This window comes from Furipterus horrens, unplaced genomic scaffold, assembly GCF_987537825.1.
Source record: "Furipterus horrens unplaced genomic scaffold, mFurHor1.1.pri manual_scaffold_11, whole genome shotgun sequence".
NCBI lineage: Eukaryota > Metazoa > Chordata > Mammalia > Chiroptera > Furipteridae > Furipterus > Furipterus horrens.
Window position 1 is genome coordinate 17900396 of NW_028327181.1, and position 14471 is coordinate 17914866.

The window sequence follows — 14471 nt, forward strand, 5'->3', positions numbered from 1 at the left end:
TGAGTAGGCGGGTGGTCTGGGTCTGCTTTCCCCACATGTGGCCATCTCTCCGCAGCCCTGCTGTACAAGCCTGTGGACCGGGTGACACGAAGCACACTGGTTCTGCATGTGAGTCGCCGTGCCCAGGGCCTTCTTACCCTGGGGTTCTTGGCTTCTGCTCTCCTTGGGCTGGCACTGATGTTTATCAGTTGCCCACCTACTCCCTTTTCTCTGTTCCCTGACTTTACTGGAGATGCAGAAATGAGGTGCCCCCGCCATCCGGGGACTCATGGGGTTGGGGGTGGGGGCTGTCCTGGTGTCCTGGGTGTTTTCTGTGGAATGGGTACAGGGAAGGATCATCCTGTCTCATGTAGGAAGGGCCTTGCTGTCTCAGTGTGTGAACTGGGACTCCAAGGAGGTCAGGATGGGGGTGCAGATAATGGGTGTGTTCCAGAACCTTGGGGATGACTGCTGCCCCCCAGTGTGGGAAAAGGGTGCATGGGGAGGCCCAGCCTTGGTAGGGCTATTTCTGAAGGCAATGGAGAGTTACTGAAGGGGTTATCTTCATACTAAGAAACAAAACCAGAAAACAGAAACAGCCCCTTATCCTACTGCCCAGGTGACTTTAGAGCAAGTTGTGCATGAGTATTTCAAATGTACAACCAAGCTGCTAAAGTGTGTGAGGTTTCCATTTCCTGTCCCATTTCCTCCCCGCAAAGGAGCTGCCACCACAAGATTCCTCATACGCATGCCAGCACACGTGAACATACCTTTTAATTATACAGAGGGTGTCGTGCCGTACATATTGTTCCATACTTTGCTTTTTCCCCCCTTAATATCATATTGTGGGGATTGTCCAGCTTAGGCTCAGACAGCTCTGTCGCCGCCTCTTCTAAGCTGGGTGGTATTCCATTGAGCGGACATTTCATAATTTCTATCCATCCTCCAGTTAAGAGATTTTGGAAGGAGGGAGACGAGATGAGGTTTCCAGTTTGGAAGAATCTGGAGGGTGGCTCGTCAGAGTCTCAGAGGCCCTGTTTTGTGTCCCCTCGTTGTGACTAGCCCAGGCCTGCCTAGCCGAGTGTCCTGGCAGGGAAAGCTGGAGCTGCCAGGGAGTGGTGTGGGGCTGCTCTCTGTGGGGCTGGCCTGGGGCTGTGCTTCCCCCATCTCTTCTAAGTGCAAAGATTCAGGATTTGGGAGTTAAGGGAATTTTGTTTCTCTGAGCCAAGGAGCTGTCGACCTTGAGGACGAATCATGTGCATTCCTGGTGGAGAAGGAGTCAATCCTCCCATCTCAGTTCTTAGGCTCTTATCCAAAAGAGGAGGAGTTGGAGAGGCTCTGCTGGGGTTTTCTCCTGACCTTGCCGTGACCAGTGGTTCTGGGCCAGGACCAATTCTGCCCCCTAGGGGACATGCTGCAACATCTGGGGACATTTTTAGTTGTCACAACTGCAGATGAGGAGGTGCTACTGGCATCTAGTGGGTAGAGTCCAGGGATGGTGCTAAGTCCTACAGTGCCCAGGACAGCCCCCCCCCCCCCAAAGGATCATTCAGCTCAAATTGTCACCAGTGCTGAGGTGGGAAAAGCCTGCCCTAGACCCTTAGGGTGGGAGCCCCTCTGGGCAGCATGCGAACAGCCTGGGCTCATGGGAGTGCTGAAAAGGATCTGCTCCCCAAATGCTTGCATGGCGCTGCCATGGGCGCGGGCCCAGGGGAGAGGTAGCGGCAATGCCTGGAGAGCCCATGGCCCTGGGTTATGCCGGCATGTGTCTGGGGTCTGCGCACAGAGGCGGGTGCCCAGTCCTCACTCTCTAACTCCAGTCCTCTCACCCCGACGCAGGACTTGCTGAAGCACACGCCCTGCAGCCACCCTGACCACCCTCTACTCCAGGACGCCCTTCGCATCTCACAGAACTTCCTGTCCAGCATCAACGAGGAGATCACACCCCGCCGGCAGTCCATGACCGTGAAGAAGGGAGAGGTAAGTGTGGCAGGGGGGCGGTCGGGGTTGGCCCAGCCCACCTGAGCTGAGGATGTGGGGTCCTCTCTGGTCCTCAGCAGACTGTCCCTGGACAGTTCAGCTGAACACGGGAAATGCATTGCTTTTTGGGGTCCTTGGCCCTGTGTGTAGAGCATCAAAGTGGAATTTCACGAGTGCGTGTCTCACTCCGCCGCCTTTCTTTCTCCGTCATGGTGGGCTGTGCCCCCCCCCCTTTCCCCCACACCTTGCCAGCTCCGGGTCCCCGCTGAGGAGGCAGTGAGAGGAGGACGGCATGTAGTCTGCCTGGAACCACCTCGTTTCTCCTGAGTGTTCTTTTCTTTAAAGACCAGTTATCGTTGGATTTAAAGATTGAAATGAGGAAAGAAAGGGAGGCATGTGCGGTTTGCATTTGTGATGTCAAGAACATGGGCATGGCATCTTCGGCCAGGGACGTTCTCCTTCCCTCTCCTCCCTCCCTCACTGACAGGGGCTCAGAACCTACTGGCCTGGCCTGCCCAGTGGCTTCTGCCCTGCCCCTTCCTTGGAGGGGCCCCAGGTGGTGCCAGGCAGGTGCCATCCCGGGTGGGCAGTGTGTAGTGTGACAATAAAGGTGCCAGTCAAGGAGCCAGACTCCATCGTGAACATTTTTGTCAGAAGAAGCACTTAATGCAAAGGGGAACTGACTCGTGGTCTCTAGGGTCTCGTGCAGGGGTGGGAGTCGTCTGGCCCGGACAGGACACGGGCTGGCAGTGAACCTGACAGTAGCTGCCGCTGAGAACAACTTCCTCTTCTTTCTGTGGTTCATGTGCCAGGTGCTCGGTGTCAGGGGCCAACCTGCCCAGCACCTGGGTTTCTTTTAGTTCTACCACCCCGGGTTGGTGGACAGGCTGCTCTTCATCCGTCCTCCCCCCACGTCGTTGGGAAGCGGCCCCTTGCGTGCTGAGCGGAAAGCTCCCATGTGCCCAGAGTCTGATCAGGCTAGGAGTGGACCTAACCAGAGTGTTAAAAGTGTGTTCACCACCGGGGGCCATCAGCTTTTCCCTCTAATCCCCCATAAGAGGCTGAAGGAAGCCCTGGCAGACAGAAGACAAAACAACAAACCCAAAACCTGAAACCTTAGAGCAAGTGCCAGTGCCCAATGGAGCTTAGACTCTTCACCTGTGTGGGCCAGGTTGAGTCTTCCAGGAGCAGGCGCACATTGTTCACCGCTCGAAGCCTTTCCTTCTCCGGTAAGTGGCGGAGCTGCTGCCTGGGACAGTTCCGCCCAGTGCGATGAGACGTTCCACGCATCGTCCTCGGCACAGGGCCCAGCACCTAGAAGGTGTCTGTGACCATTGCTGCTGTGAATCAGCAGTGTGCTTCCCAGGTTCCTCTCTCTGCTCAGCCACCTCATGCCCTACTTCATCCCCCTGATGGGTTGTTTTGTGATATGTCTCCAGGGCATGGAACCGAGAGGCTTTCTTAGGTGCCAGGGAGTAGAGCTTTGCTCTGCAGGGAGGCCAAGGAGCCAACTGCCCAGAGCCTGAGAACAGGGAAGAGGGAAGGAGAGAGGGACGGGCAGGACCCCTGGCCTGGCTGGGGTCCCTCATTGTTCCTGGCCCACGTGCTAAAGCAGCCGAGCCCACTGAGTCACCCCCCTAGCCAGGCACACTCTGATGGGCAGTGTGGGTCAGGCCACCCACAACCCAGCCAGCTCTCCTCAACCTGCTGGGTTCAGCTGACACCTCCACCTTTGTCCTCACCTTGGCCCTCTTCCTACACTCTGCCCTCACCTGGACTTTTCATGGCAACTCTTCCTGGTCCTACTTGGCGTCCCTGCTGATTTCTTCATTATCAAACTCCAGTTCCTGTATCTGAGAAACTGTCTCGGCACCCCACGGAGCTGTGGTCCCTGCTAACTCACATGTGTATCTTAGTCTGCTTGGGCTGCCCTTACAAAATGCCATCAACACAGTGACTTAAACAACAGGCCTTCATTTTTCAGTCCTCAAGGCTGCAAGCCTGCAGTTGGGGGACCAGCATGCCCAGGGCCTGCCTCCTGGCTCGCAGAGGGCCACCTTCTCACTGTGTTCCTGTGGCCTTTGCTCGCTGCATGCAGGGGCGGTGAGGCTGGCTGGAAGTGTTCAGCCCGTGGATCTGAGGCTTCTCTTAGAAAGAGGAGTCTTTGTATGGGCAGGGATGCATGGGGAGGGGCCAGGTGACCGAGTCCATCTGTCAGAGCCCAGAGGGGCCCAGGTGCTTCTCATAGCCCCATGTCCCCTCAACCCAGCAGGGCAGGCGTGCTGGCTGCCACAAGTGCCAGGGTAACACTTGGTGGCCTCCTGGAGAATGAGGGGGACGCCCAAGGAGGGAATTCAGATGAATGTGTGAGTGGCAGGACCTGGCAGGGAGAGTAGGTGGGCCAGCTGGGACGTTGGGGGGTGGTCAGGGCTGGGACAGTCTGGACTTTTCTGACCTGCCAGCAGAGGGGACCCTGCTGAGTCCGCTTCTGGGCTGGGCGTAGGGTGCCCTCTGCTGGTGGTGGCCAGAAGCTCAGCTCCTTTGTGTGGGGAAAGGACTGCAGTCATGTCCCCCCACCACCCCACCCCTCACAGACCTTCCCCTGGTCCCGCCTCCTGGGCTGGAAGACCCTATGCGGTGTACCTGCCTAGGAGGCATCTGTCCATTCGTTCCTTGGGGACCTACCTCAGTGTCCCAGAGCCCTTCCCAGACCTGCCCAGGGTCTCCAGCACTACATGGGCATTTCTCTGTGTACATGCACTGTCTCGCTTCCCGTGGGGGCCAGAGCCAGACATGCAGCGTGCCTGCAGCAGGTGGGGTCAGTGTGAGTGATGATGAGTCACAGCCTTGGCATACCAGCCACCTTCCTGCCCTTCCACTCATGGGCTCGTAGGCACCAGTGCCTCCCATTTAAATCGTCAGCTCCCTGGGCCAGGAACTGGCTGGTCATTGTGGGCTGAGCTCTGTGTGACAGTGATGTGCGGCCATAACGCCCAGGAATGTTGGAGGGCCCAGCCCGCTGTGGTGCTTGCAGACCTGCTGGGCTCTTCCCCAGCCATTGCAGCAAAGCAGGGGGCGGGGGTTGCCCTCTTTAAGGGCAGGGCAGAGGTCTTTCCTGAGGCCTGGTGGACCAGGTACCCACTAAGCACCTGATCTCTTGCCCTGGGTTTGTGGGAACCTGGGGGCAGAGGCTGCACATTGCCACTCGCTCACTGTGCTGCCTGGGATGGGTGGTAGAGCTCCCTGAGGCCCAGGTTTCTCATCTGCAAAATGGGCATGAGGTCCTGCCCACAGATGTGTGGGGATCGCACCCAGTGATCAGGCCATGTGCTTGCACAGCACGCCTGGGATGTGTGTAGGGAGGCCCGGCCATGTCAGCCTCTCTGCCTGTCTCCGTGTCCTCTGCCCAGCACAGTGCTGACCCAGATGAGGTACTGGGCACTGTCTGTCCTGGGAATTACTGGTTTGCCTTGGTGTGCTCATCAGCAGCCCCTGGGGCTGCGTAAGCCAGTGGGGTCATCCCTCATCTCTCAGATGAAGGACCGACTTGCAGAGGCACAGGGCTGGCTTGTGGAGGCTGGTGTCTCTAGTCCCCTGCTCATTCACGGTCCGGTGAACTCAGGGAATGCAGCCTCGAGGGCAGCTAGTTAGCCTGGTCTGCCCGCCTCAGGCTGCAGGTGTCCAGATGGGCATCAGAGTTGTAGCCCCTATGTGAACCCCTGCCATCAGTGGGCATGAACTTCTGGAGGACTGGATTGTGGGTCCCCCACAGCTTAGACCCCACCTGGCCTCCCGGTACCCTCAGAACCAGACTTCATCCTTAGAGTAACTGACCACCTTGGCCGCCCCCTCTCAGAGTGTATCAAGTCTGTCTCCTCCCCACTCACCAGGTGGCCCCATCTTTGCTCACTTTCTAGGCTTTTCTCACTGTAGGGCCTGAGCTCTGACAGATCTCTGAGGGAATGTCCCCTTGTTCACAGGGCTGGCCTCTTGCCCATTCTTGATCTCCAGCTGCTGTCCCAGAAAGACAGGCTACCCTGCTTAGAGGGGTTCTCTTGCCATCATTTCAAGGCAGACTGGTGGCTCGGCTGTAACACATCCTCCCCAGCCTCCAGGCCAATGGCTGTCACCTGTCCACTCATCCTCTTTCACATGCCAAGCATCCAGGAGGGGTTTGAAAACAATTGAGCAAAGAACTTACATGGCATGTATGTTCTTGGGCCGATGAGATGGAGGGAACACTCTGGAAAGTGGGTGTGTAGGTCGGAGGTGGAGGGAGTGAAGGCCACTGCCGTAACTTGAGCCCCTGCCCCACCCCCACAGCATAGGCAGCTGTTGAAGGATAGCTTCATGGTGGAGCTGGTGGAGGGAGCCCGCAAGCTACGCCACGTCTTCCTGTTCACCGACCTGCTCCTCTGCACCAAGCTCAAGAAGCAGAGCGGAGGGTGAGTGACCTCGTCGCCCTTGCCCCGCTGGGAGTGGAGTCTCTGGGGGCATGTAGTTGACTTCATATAGAGAGACAACCTAGTTGTGTTTTTCCCTTCAATGTGAGCCTGAAGAGGTCAGTCACTGTGTGGACAGGTGTCCTCTAAGCTACGTTCTGTTTCCACGTGGATGTGCCGCCAGGCTCAGGGACAGAGGTCGTCATTAACAGTCTGGAGGCATTCTGGGTCAGGGTCAGTGATCAGGCCGTGGACTCCTACAGCGAAAGGGGGATCTGACTATGACTTCAGGTACTATTAGGAGACTGTCATGTCACGACCCGGGAAGTATGAGTGACAGGTCAGGGGGGCTACAGGTTGTGGTGCAGGCTGGCAGGTGTGTGTGTGAGGGAGGTGGCTGCCCCTCCCCTGCCCTTGGCAGGCATCACTAGGTGATTGCTGCACTTTGTCTCCCCAAAGCTGGTGATGGTTTCTAAGTTATTTTCAACATAGGTCTGTGAACTCCCTACCCCCTCCCCAGAGATCAGACCACCCAGCTTACAGAGGCTGGAATGGAGGAAGGAAGGCCACCTTGGAAGGACCAGAACTGGGTTCTTCCCCATATTCTGCCGTTGCTGTGCTGAGTGGACTTAATCATTCAATTCAGATGAGAGCCTCAGTTTTTCCATAGGTCAGAGCCAGGGGTTACACTGGGTAGATCTGCAACTCTTCAAACTCTGTGGCACCTGGGGCATCTGTGGTCCTGTCCTGATTGTCATTGGGTCACCATGATGTGCTCCCACGTCACAGAGCTTGTCAGTTGCCACCATCAGCAAGGATAAGGTGACTCAGGGCTTGGCAGACCCTCCGGGACCTGAGTCACACATGCCCACTCCCAGGAGTCTGTGCGTCTGGCTCATTAGTGTCTGCCAGTGGCCTTGCCAGCCTGTCGCATGGACCACAAGCTGGGTTTTCCGCTTGGGTAAACTGTTCGCGGCCAAAACTCAGGGTCCTCCAGCTTCTGAAAGCAGCGATGTTAGCCATGGAAGACAGAATGTTAACGTGCTTCTTCCCTCACCCAGCAAAACTCAGCAGTATGACTGCAAATGGTACATCCCACTCACGGATCTCAGCTTCCAGACGGTGGACGAGTCCGAGGCCGCACCCAGCATCCCCTTGGTGCTGGACGAGGAGCTGGATGCCATGAAGATCAAGATCTCCCAGATCAAGAGTGACATCCAAAGAGAGAAGGTGGGGAGGGAGGAGGCCAGGTTCTGCAGCTGGAGTGGGCAGCAGCGCACAGGCCACTGGGCAAGCTCTGCTGGGCGTCTGACCCCACTCTGGTTTTTGGGACCCATAGGACATCCCTCTCAGGCTTGGAGCCATTCAGGACATGTGGTAGGAGAGGTGCCCACCTATCGTAATAGGAAGCGTGTCCCAAGTGGGGGGTGCAGCCCCCTCTAGGTGTCCTGGACGGCCCCAGGCAGCCTCTGGTTGTTGGAACGGTTTAGAAGACTTTAGGAACAGTAAGGATAAGCCCCTCGCGTGTAGATTCCGCCCAGGCCAGAGCAGGTGCCGTGCGGTACCCACAGATGAGATGGGTCCCTAGAAGACTGGGCCTCAGTCCAGGGACACCCAGCCGGTGGGCACGGCAGGACAGGGATCCCCTACACTGCTCACCCACCTGCAGCCTACCACACCGGAAGCCCAGCGGGCTGAGGAAAGCGTGGGCAGACCAGTGAGAACACAAGGTCGTTCGTTGGTCCAGAGGCCCTGCAGCCCCCAGGGCAGTGTCCTGAGGCGGAGGGGACCCAGGGCTCTGTTCCTGGGGCTGTTCAGCCCTGTGTGCTGCCACCACTGTATGTCCACATGGGGACCTTTCCGTGTCAGGCGGCATGGTTTGCTCCCCAGAATGGAGGCGCTTCAGGAGGGAGGCACATGGCATGGGGCAGGCAGAGTTTTCCTGATTAGGTCCTGGGGATGCATCTGGCCCTCCATTAGGACCCTCAGAAACACTCCCAGGGGGCCTGATGCTGAAATGTTAGCGAATCGAGGATTGGGGAGGGGCCCTTGGGGTCACAACAGCCCCCTGCTTGTTGTCTAGGTGTGAAAAAATTCAAAGGGGGGGTTTGTAAAGGGCTCTCCTCTGCCCTCATGAGGGGATGAATTTAATTCCTTCAAGAATATTGGCCAAGCGCGTGCCCAGCCTTGACCCCGTAACAGCAGCAGCAGCTGGCTGAGGCCCTGTGCTGAGCTGAGCTGCCAGGCAGTACGCCGGCCTTCGAGGGCCGAGCACTGGAGGCACTGGGGGCTGGCCCCGGCATGGAAATGTGACTGTGCACCCTCTCCCCACAGAGAGCAAACAAGGGCAGCAAGGCCATAGAGAGGCTGAAAAAGAAGCTGTCGGAGCAGGAATCGCTGCTCCTGCTCATGTCTCCCAGCATGGCCTTCAGGGTTCACAACCGCAATGGCAAGGTTAGTACTCACCGTGGTCTCGCTGCTGGCCAGCCCCTGCTCCGCTCCCCCACGCAGACCCTCCTGGCCCCTGGCTGCCATGCAGCAGGAATATCCCGCTGTGCTAGGGCCAGGACCCACCCGCTGGTCCCTGTGGCAGCTGTGGCCCCCGGCTCCCACGTGGCCTTTGCAACAGCAGCCTTTTCCCCCGGGGAGCCTTCCAATACTAAGAGAGGCTTGCCCTACCTTGCATACACAGGCACGCGGATCCTTCTGACCAGTGTTTTAGGCTGTAGCCCCCAGATTGACTAGTAGCTGGCTCAGCCCCCACAGTTTAAAGGTAGGGGTGGGTCTCCAGGAGTCTAAATAGGGCGGGGGGGCTTGCACACTTGTGCAGACCCGGCCTTGGTAGGAGGATGCTGTCTGGAAACTTGGGCCAGGTGGCCCCTGCTCTCCTGAGCCTGGCTCCTGATGCCGTCTGTAGCCTATGCCTCTCCCACAGACAGGTGACGGGCATCGCATACATCTGTCGACATGCAGCTGGGCTCTGCGGGAGCCTGGTCTCTGGGTCTCAGCGCAGGGCTGGTGGGTTAGATGCAGGTAGTCGGGGCAGCATCAACCCTTATCTCTGCATATTTCCACTTGGCAGCCTTCTTCATGGCCCTCAATCAGGGCACATCACGCCCTGACCCAGGCAGCCCAGGCAGGAGGCTGGTGCCAAAGGGCAGTTCTGAACAGGGCCCAGGAGCTGTGGCCTACAGCCTGGCTGGCATGAAGGGGGTAGAGTGCCGGAAGCGATGAGCTGTGCCGTGAGCACACCTGGCCACTGGGCTCCAGGCGGCCAGAGGCACAGAGGTGCTTATGCCTTGGTGGGGTGTGCCGCCCATGGGTGGTGACAGGGAACAGTACCCTGGGCGTGTTGGGTGCCAGCCTGGCTGGGGCAGACATAACTAGGGTGTGTTCTCCTTGCCCCCAGAGCTACACATTCCTGATTTCATCCGACTATGAGCGCGCTGAGTGGAGAGAGAACATCCGGGAACAGCAGAAGAAATGTAAGTGGTGTAGAGACATCTTGTGTTTAGGAACGTCAGGACTGAGCAGTTACCTCATCCTGTGGATTCAGACCTTTTTTCCTCCTGAGCAGCAGGTTTCTTATTCAAGTGAGATTTTAGGTGGAGTCCTAACTCAGAAAATAAATGGGAGAGAAGCTGTCCTGACTGACTCCCTGCCTTCTGTGCTTCCCTCCTTTCTGGGCCTCCCCCAAATCCCCTGTGTACCATCCCCCACCTGCCCTCTGACCTTTGCTGTGAACCTCTTCCCATCTGCCAGGCTTTCCTTGAATTCCCCCTGCTGCCTCCCAGGCCTCCCTACCCTGATCCCTGTTGGACCCCTGGGGTCCCCTAGACCCTTGCTGCCTTCACTCGGGCCTGGCACTCTGGCCCACTGGCCTTGTCTGCCCTTGGTCTCCTTGGCCTTCCCCGTTGTCCCACCCTGGCCTTCCTCCTGAGGCTTCCCCACGCCCTGGCAGCTGATGCCGAAGGGGCCACACTGTGCTGGCCACACTCCCCTCTCCAGGTGGCCAACACTTGACTGTTCTCAGGACAGGACATGCACGCCCCTCTGGGGTGGCCCCTCCTCTGGTTCTTCTCTGTTAGCAGGATTTTCCTTCTCCTGAGCTCTCAGCTGCCCCAGCCCTGCCTAGCAGTCCTCGGGGTGGGAAGGCAGACCCCAAACCCAAGTCCTGAGGCTGCAGCTGCAGGGAGGTTTCCTCCTCCACCCCCCCAGGCATGTGATTTGAGATTCTTGAGCCATTCTTGCTAAGGGGTCCTCAGGCACTCCCTATGTGCCATTGTCCCTGAAGGGCCAGGATGAGCCATATCACAGGCCTGGTCCTCCCACAGCCACGGCCTGTCTTGGTTCACCTGTGCACACAGACTGCACACAGGCTCTCATCCCTCGAGTTTGTCATTTGTGCCAGTGCTGTGTCCCTGCATCTAGGAGCAGCTCTGGTGGCCGGCACCCTGCTGTGCTTGTGTCCCAGGGTTTCCCGTTAAAACCAGGGACCTAAATTATTTGTAGCATGGCAGCGTCTGTTCCCTGCTCAGTATTGTACCAGAAATAATGCTTTTTCCCTCATCTGGTGAAGAGAAAGTGTTACAGAGTGAGAGGGGGTTCTTTCACGTGGTGCCTCGGTGTAAAACCCAACAACTCGTCGTCAGCAGCCGTCCGTCTCGAGAGACGATGGTGTAGCTTCTTAAGAGTCTATCTGCACCGCCGAGAATGGCTGTGCAGTCCGACTCGGGAGTGACACGGTATCTGTCTCCTCCCGTGTTGAATCGACATCTTGCGATGACGCTGGAGTGTCCTCTCCAGTGAAGCTGAAGCTACAGAGCCTGGGCAGGGTGATATGGAAGGTCTGCTGTTGCCCATGCAGCAGACCCCCCCCTCTCTTCGCAGCTGAAGGGTCCAAGGGAAAGACGGAGTCAATACAGCTTGGCTTCAGGTGCGCCACAGGAGTTGCCGGTGTTGACTACAACGTCAAACCGCCTTAGGGACTCCGGCTCCGGATTTTCTGTCGGGGTTTACTCCCTTAGCCTTTCCCCTGAAGAGGTATGCTGCAAGGCAGCGGAGGTTTTTTTGGAGTCAGAGTTTTCCTTCTCTGATGTGTCCTGACTGGAAGATCGAACCAGCGACACTTAGCTCGCAGGCCGACGCTCAATCCACTGAGCCAAACCAGCCAGGTATGAAAACCCAACAACTAGTGTTGAGGAAAACAGGTCTTTATTTACAGTATTCCAACCTGGGGAGGGCAGTGAGCACTTCAGCTCAGAGCCCTGTTCTCCCATGGGACCCAGCATTTACCTTGCTCCCCAAAAGACTATAAGCCAAAAACATGCCCAGAAGTTCCCCATCCCTTATCTGTCAGCTGTCTCCTTCAGGATCTGGGGTACGATGTCATCAACCTTCGTATACCAGTCCAGGAAAGCATGTGCCGTGTTGCACTGGATCACGCATGGTTCTCCCTTTGCCCTTTCAAAGCTGCATGGTATTCTCCCTTCTCAAAACCTCATGGGGAGAACCCTCCTAAAAATGTCTGCCACTTATTTTTAAATCCCTGACTGCGTCCTGTGACGCAGTGGGCATGGTAACCAGTTCTGACCATTCACAGAACCTTGTACAGGCTGTGTGTGCTCTCTGTACCATTCCATGGTCAAAAAAAACCCTCCCATCTTCTTGGGGCCTTGGAAGTATCAAAGCCATTTGTGTAACAAAGACACTAGCCACCAGCCACAGGCATGTGAAAGCATTTTAAAAGCTGTTTCCTTTTCCCATCCCCCAACCTGCAGGCTCTGGGGATTTTTGGACACCCCCACTCTGTAACAATAGGGACCTGTATTAGCAAAGTAGGGACAGAGATGTGCCAGGTGCCTATCTGGGGAGACCCCACAGGAAGCTGCTCCAGATCCCCATCTCAGAAATGCCTTGTGGCTGTGCTGAGGTGGCAGGCTGGCTCCTGTGTTTGTAAGGGTCATGCTAAGATTTCGCCTGCTCTCTGGACCCAGCCTGGGCCCTCTGGGGGCACCCCTCGCTCCCAGGGAGCAGATCACCCTTCTTGTCGTGCCCCCTCACCAGGGCGTGCTGAAGGTTCAGTGTGGGGGAGCATCAGAAAGTGTCCCTGGGTGTCCTGAAAGGGCCGAGAACCTGTGCCGACTGTCTTTCCACTTTCTCAGGTTTCAAAAGCTTCTCCCTGACGTCTGTGGAGCTGCAGATGCTGACCAACTCGTGTGTCAAACTTCAGACGGTCCACAGCATCCCACTGACCATCAACAAGGAAGGTGGGCCAGCCTCCCAAGGGCCAATGCCCCTTTCTGCTCTTAGTCTGTCCTCGGGACCATGGATTTCCATTTGGAAGGGACTTGCGCTTAGGGCCCACTGGTCTCTCCCAGGAGTGGATGGGGCAGGTTAGGAGCTGTCTGTCCCCAGGCAGCCACAGCTGGGTGATTGAGAAGACCGATAACCTCCCTCACCCCACCTCACTCCTCAGACTGCTTGTGCTCCACTGCTGGTCCCAATTCCCTGTCCTGCCAGCCCTCCCCAGCCAGCGGCCTCCTGCCACACCTTTGGCTGTGCCGCATTTTGCATTCACTGTCACACACACTGGTGTACACTCAGTCACACACACAGGTATGTGCTTGTGCATACACACACCCCATCTAAGCAGCAGCCACAGGGTGCCCCCTTGAGAGTTGATTGTGAAGTAGAGCCTGTCACCTCCGTATCTCAGTAGGACAGACACTCATCTCTCTCATTTCTTGCACAGATGATGAATCTCCTGGGCTCTATGGGTTCCTGAATGTTATCGTCCACTCTGCCACCGGCTTTAAGCAGAGTTTGAGTAAGTATCTGGTTTGGGGAGGAAGGCAGCAGGGCACTGAGCCAGAGGGTGTGGGGAATCAGGGAAGTGGCCCAAATTACCATCAGACATCTTTGACCCCTGACCACTGGAGATGCTTGTGCTGGGTGTGGAGTTGTTTTCCTGGAGTGGACCCTGCCCGTTCCCCGGCTTGTCTCAGGTCCTGTGTGCTGGTGAGCTGACCCCTGCAGGTGAGTCTTGTAATTGCAGGGGCTGGAGTTAGCTACAGACAGAAAATGCAGTGAGGTTCCAAACCAGGAGCCCCGTGGTCAGTGACACCTTGGTCCTGATCAGCAGAGTGGATTTGGCTGCTCTGACCAGCTGAATGGATACTCTTTGCAACTTCCTCTCCAAGGCAGGGGGCCTTTCCCAGCTACTTGAGCTGTTAGAGCAGTGAGGGCTGGCCCCTCTTCTGTCCGCACCCAGCACACACTACACCTCTCAGCGTGGTACCTGCGTGCAAGTTCTCAGATCCCTCGTAGGAGGACATAGGGCAGGCACCGTCCTGCTGACCTTTCCCACTGTTGCTACAGAACAGATAATCTGCAACAAGTCACAGAAAGAAGAAGATATTGAATACTATGTTTATGAAATAAGGGACCTGTATCCAGAATACATAGAGAATCCTTACAAATCAATACTAAAGAGACAACCCAATTTAAAAGTGAACAAAAGATTTAGGTAGACACTTCACTAAGGAAATATAAATAGATAATAGACATATGCAAAGATGCTCCTTGTCTTAAGGGAAATGTAAACTGAAACCCCAGTGAGCTACCACTTCATACCCACTGGGACAGTGGTAATCAGAAAGATAAACAGTGTTGGCAGCGATGTGGAAGAATTGGAACCCTCAGACACTGCTGGGGGGGTGCAAAATGCTTCAGCCACCCTGGAAAATGGTTTCACAGTTTCTTTAGAAGTTCAGCATGACCCAGCAACCACCGCTCCACCACCCCCCCACCCCAAGAAATGAAAATAAGTCCGCAGAAAGACTCAGACATGAATGATAAAACATGGTTCGCCCATGCGATGGAACTCTGCTGCTTCGCAATAAGAAGGAATGAACTGTTGACATGGGCAGCAACATGCACGAGCCTAAAAACAATTATGCTATGCCAGATGCAAAAGACTATATATTATATTGCTGTGTGTGTATGAAGTTTCTAGAAAAGGCAAAATATGCTGACAGAAAGCTTATCAATGGTTGTCTGGGACTCAGG

General features: G+C 56.3%; 1 protein-coding gene across 1 annotated transcript in view; it reads left to right on the plus strand.

Moving 5' to 3' along the window:
• BCR (BCR activator of RhoGEF and GTPase) overlaps window positions 1-14471 on the plus strand; it is a 109337-nt gene that overhangs the window by 74541 nt on the left and 20325 nt on the right. Inside the window, exons 7-14 of the mRNA XM_090292724.1 lie at window positions 56-108; window positions 1819-1959; window positions 6283-6404; window positions 7463-7631; window positions 8736-8855; window positions 9811-9886; window positions 12566-12670; window positions 13156-13230. Coding sequence (XP_090148850.1) covers window positions 56-108; window positions 1819-1959; window positions 6283-6404; window positions 7463-7631; window positions 8736-8855; window positions 9811-9886; window positions 12566-12670; window positions 13156-13230 — 861 coding nt within the window. The remainder of the gene's footprint in view (window positions 1-55; window positions 109-1818; window positions 1960-6282; window positions 6405-7462; window positions 7632-8735; window positions 8856-9810; window positions 9887-12565; window positions 12671-13155; window positions 13231-14471) is intronic.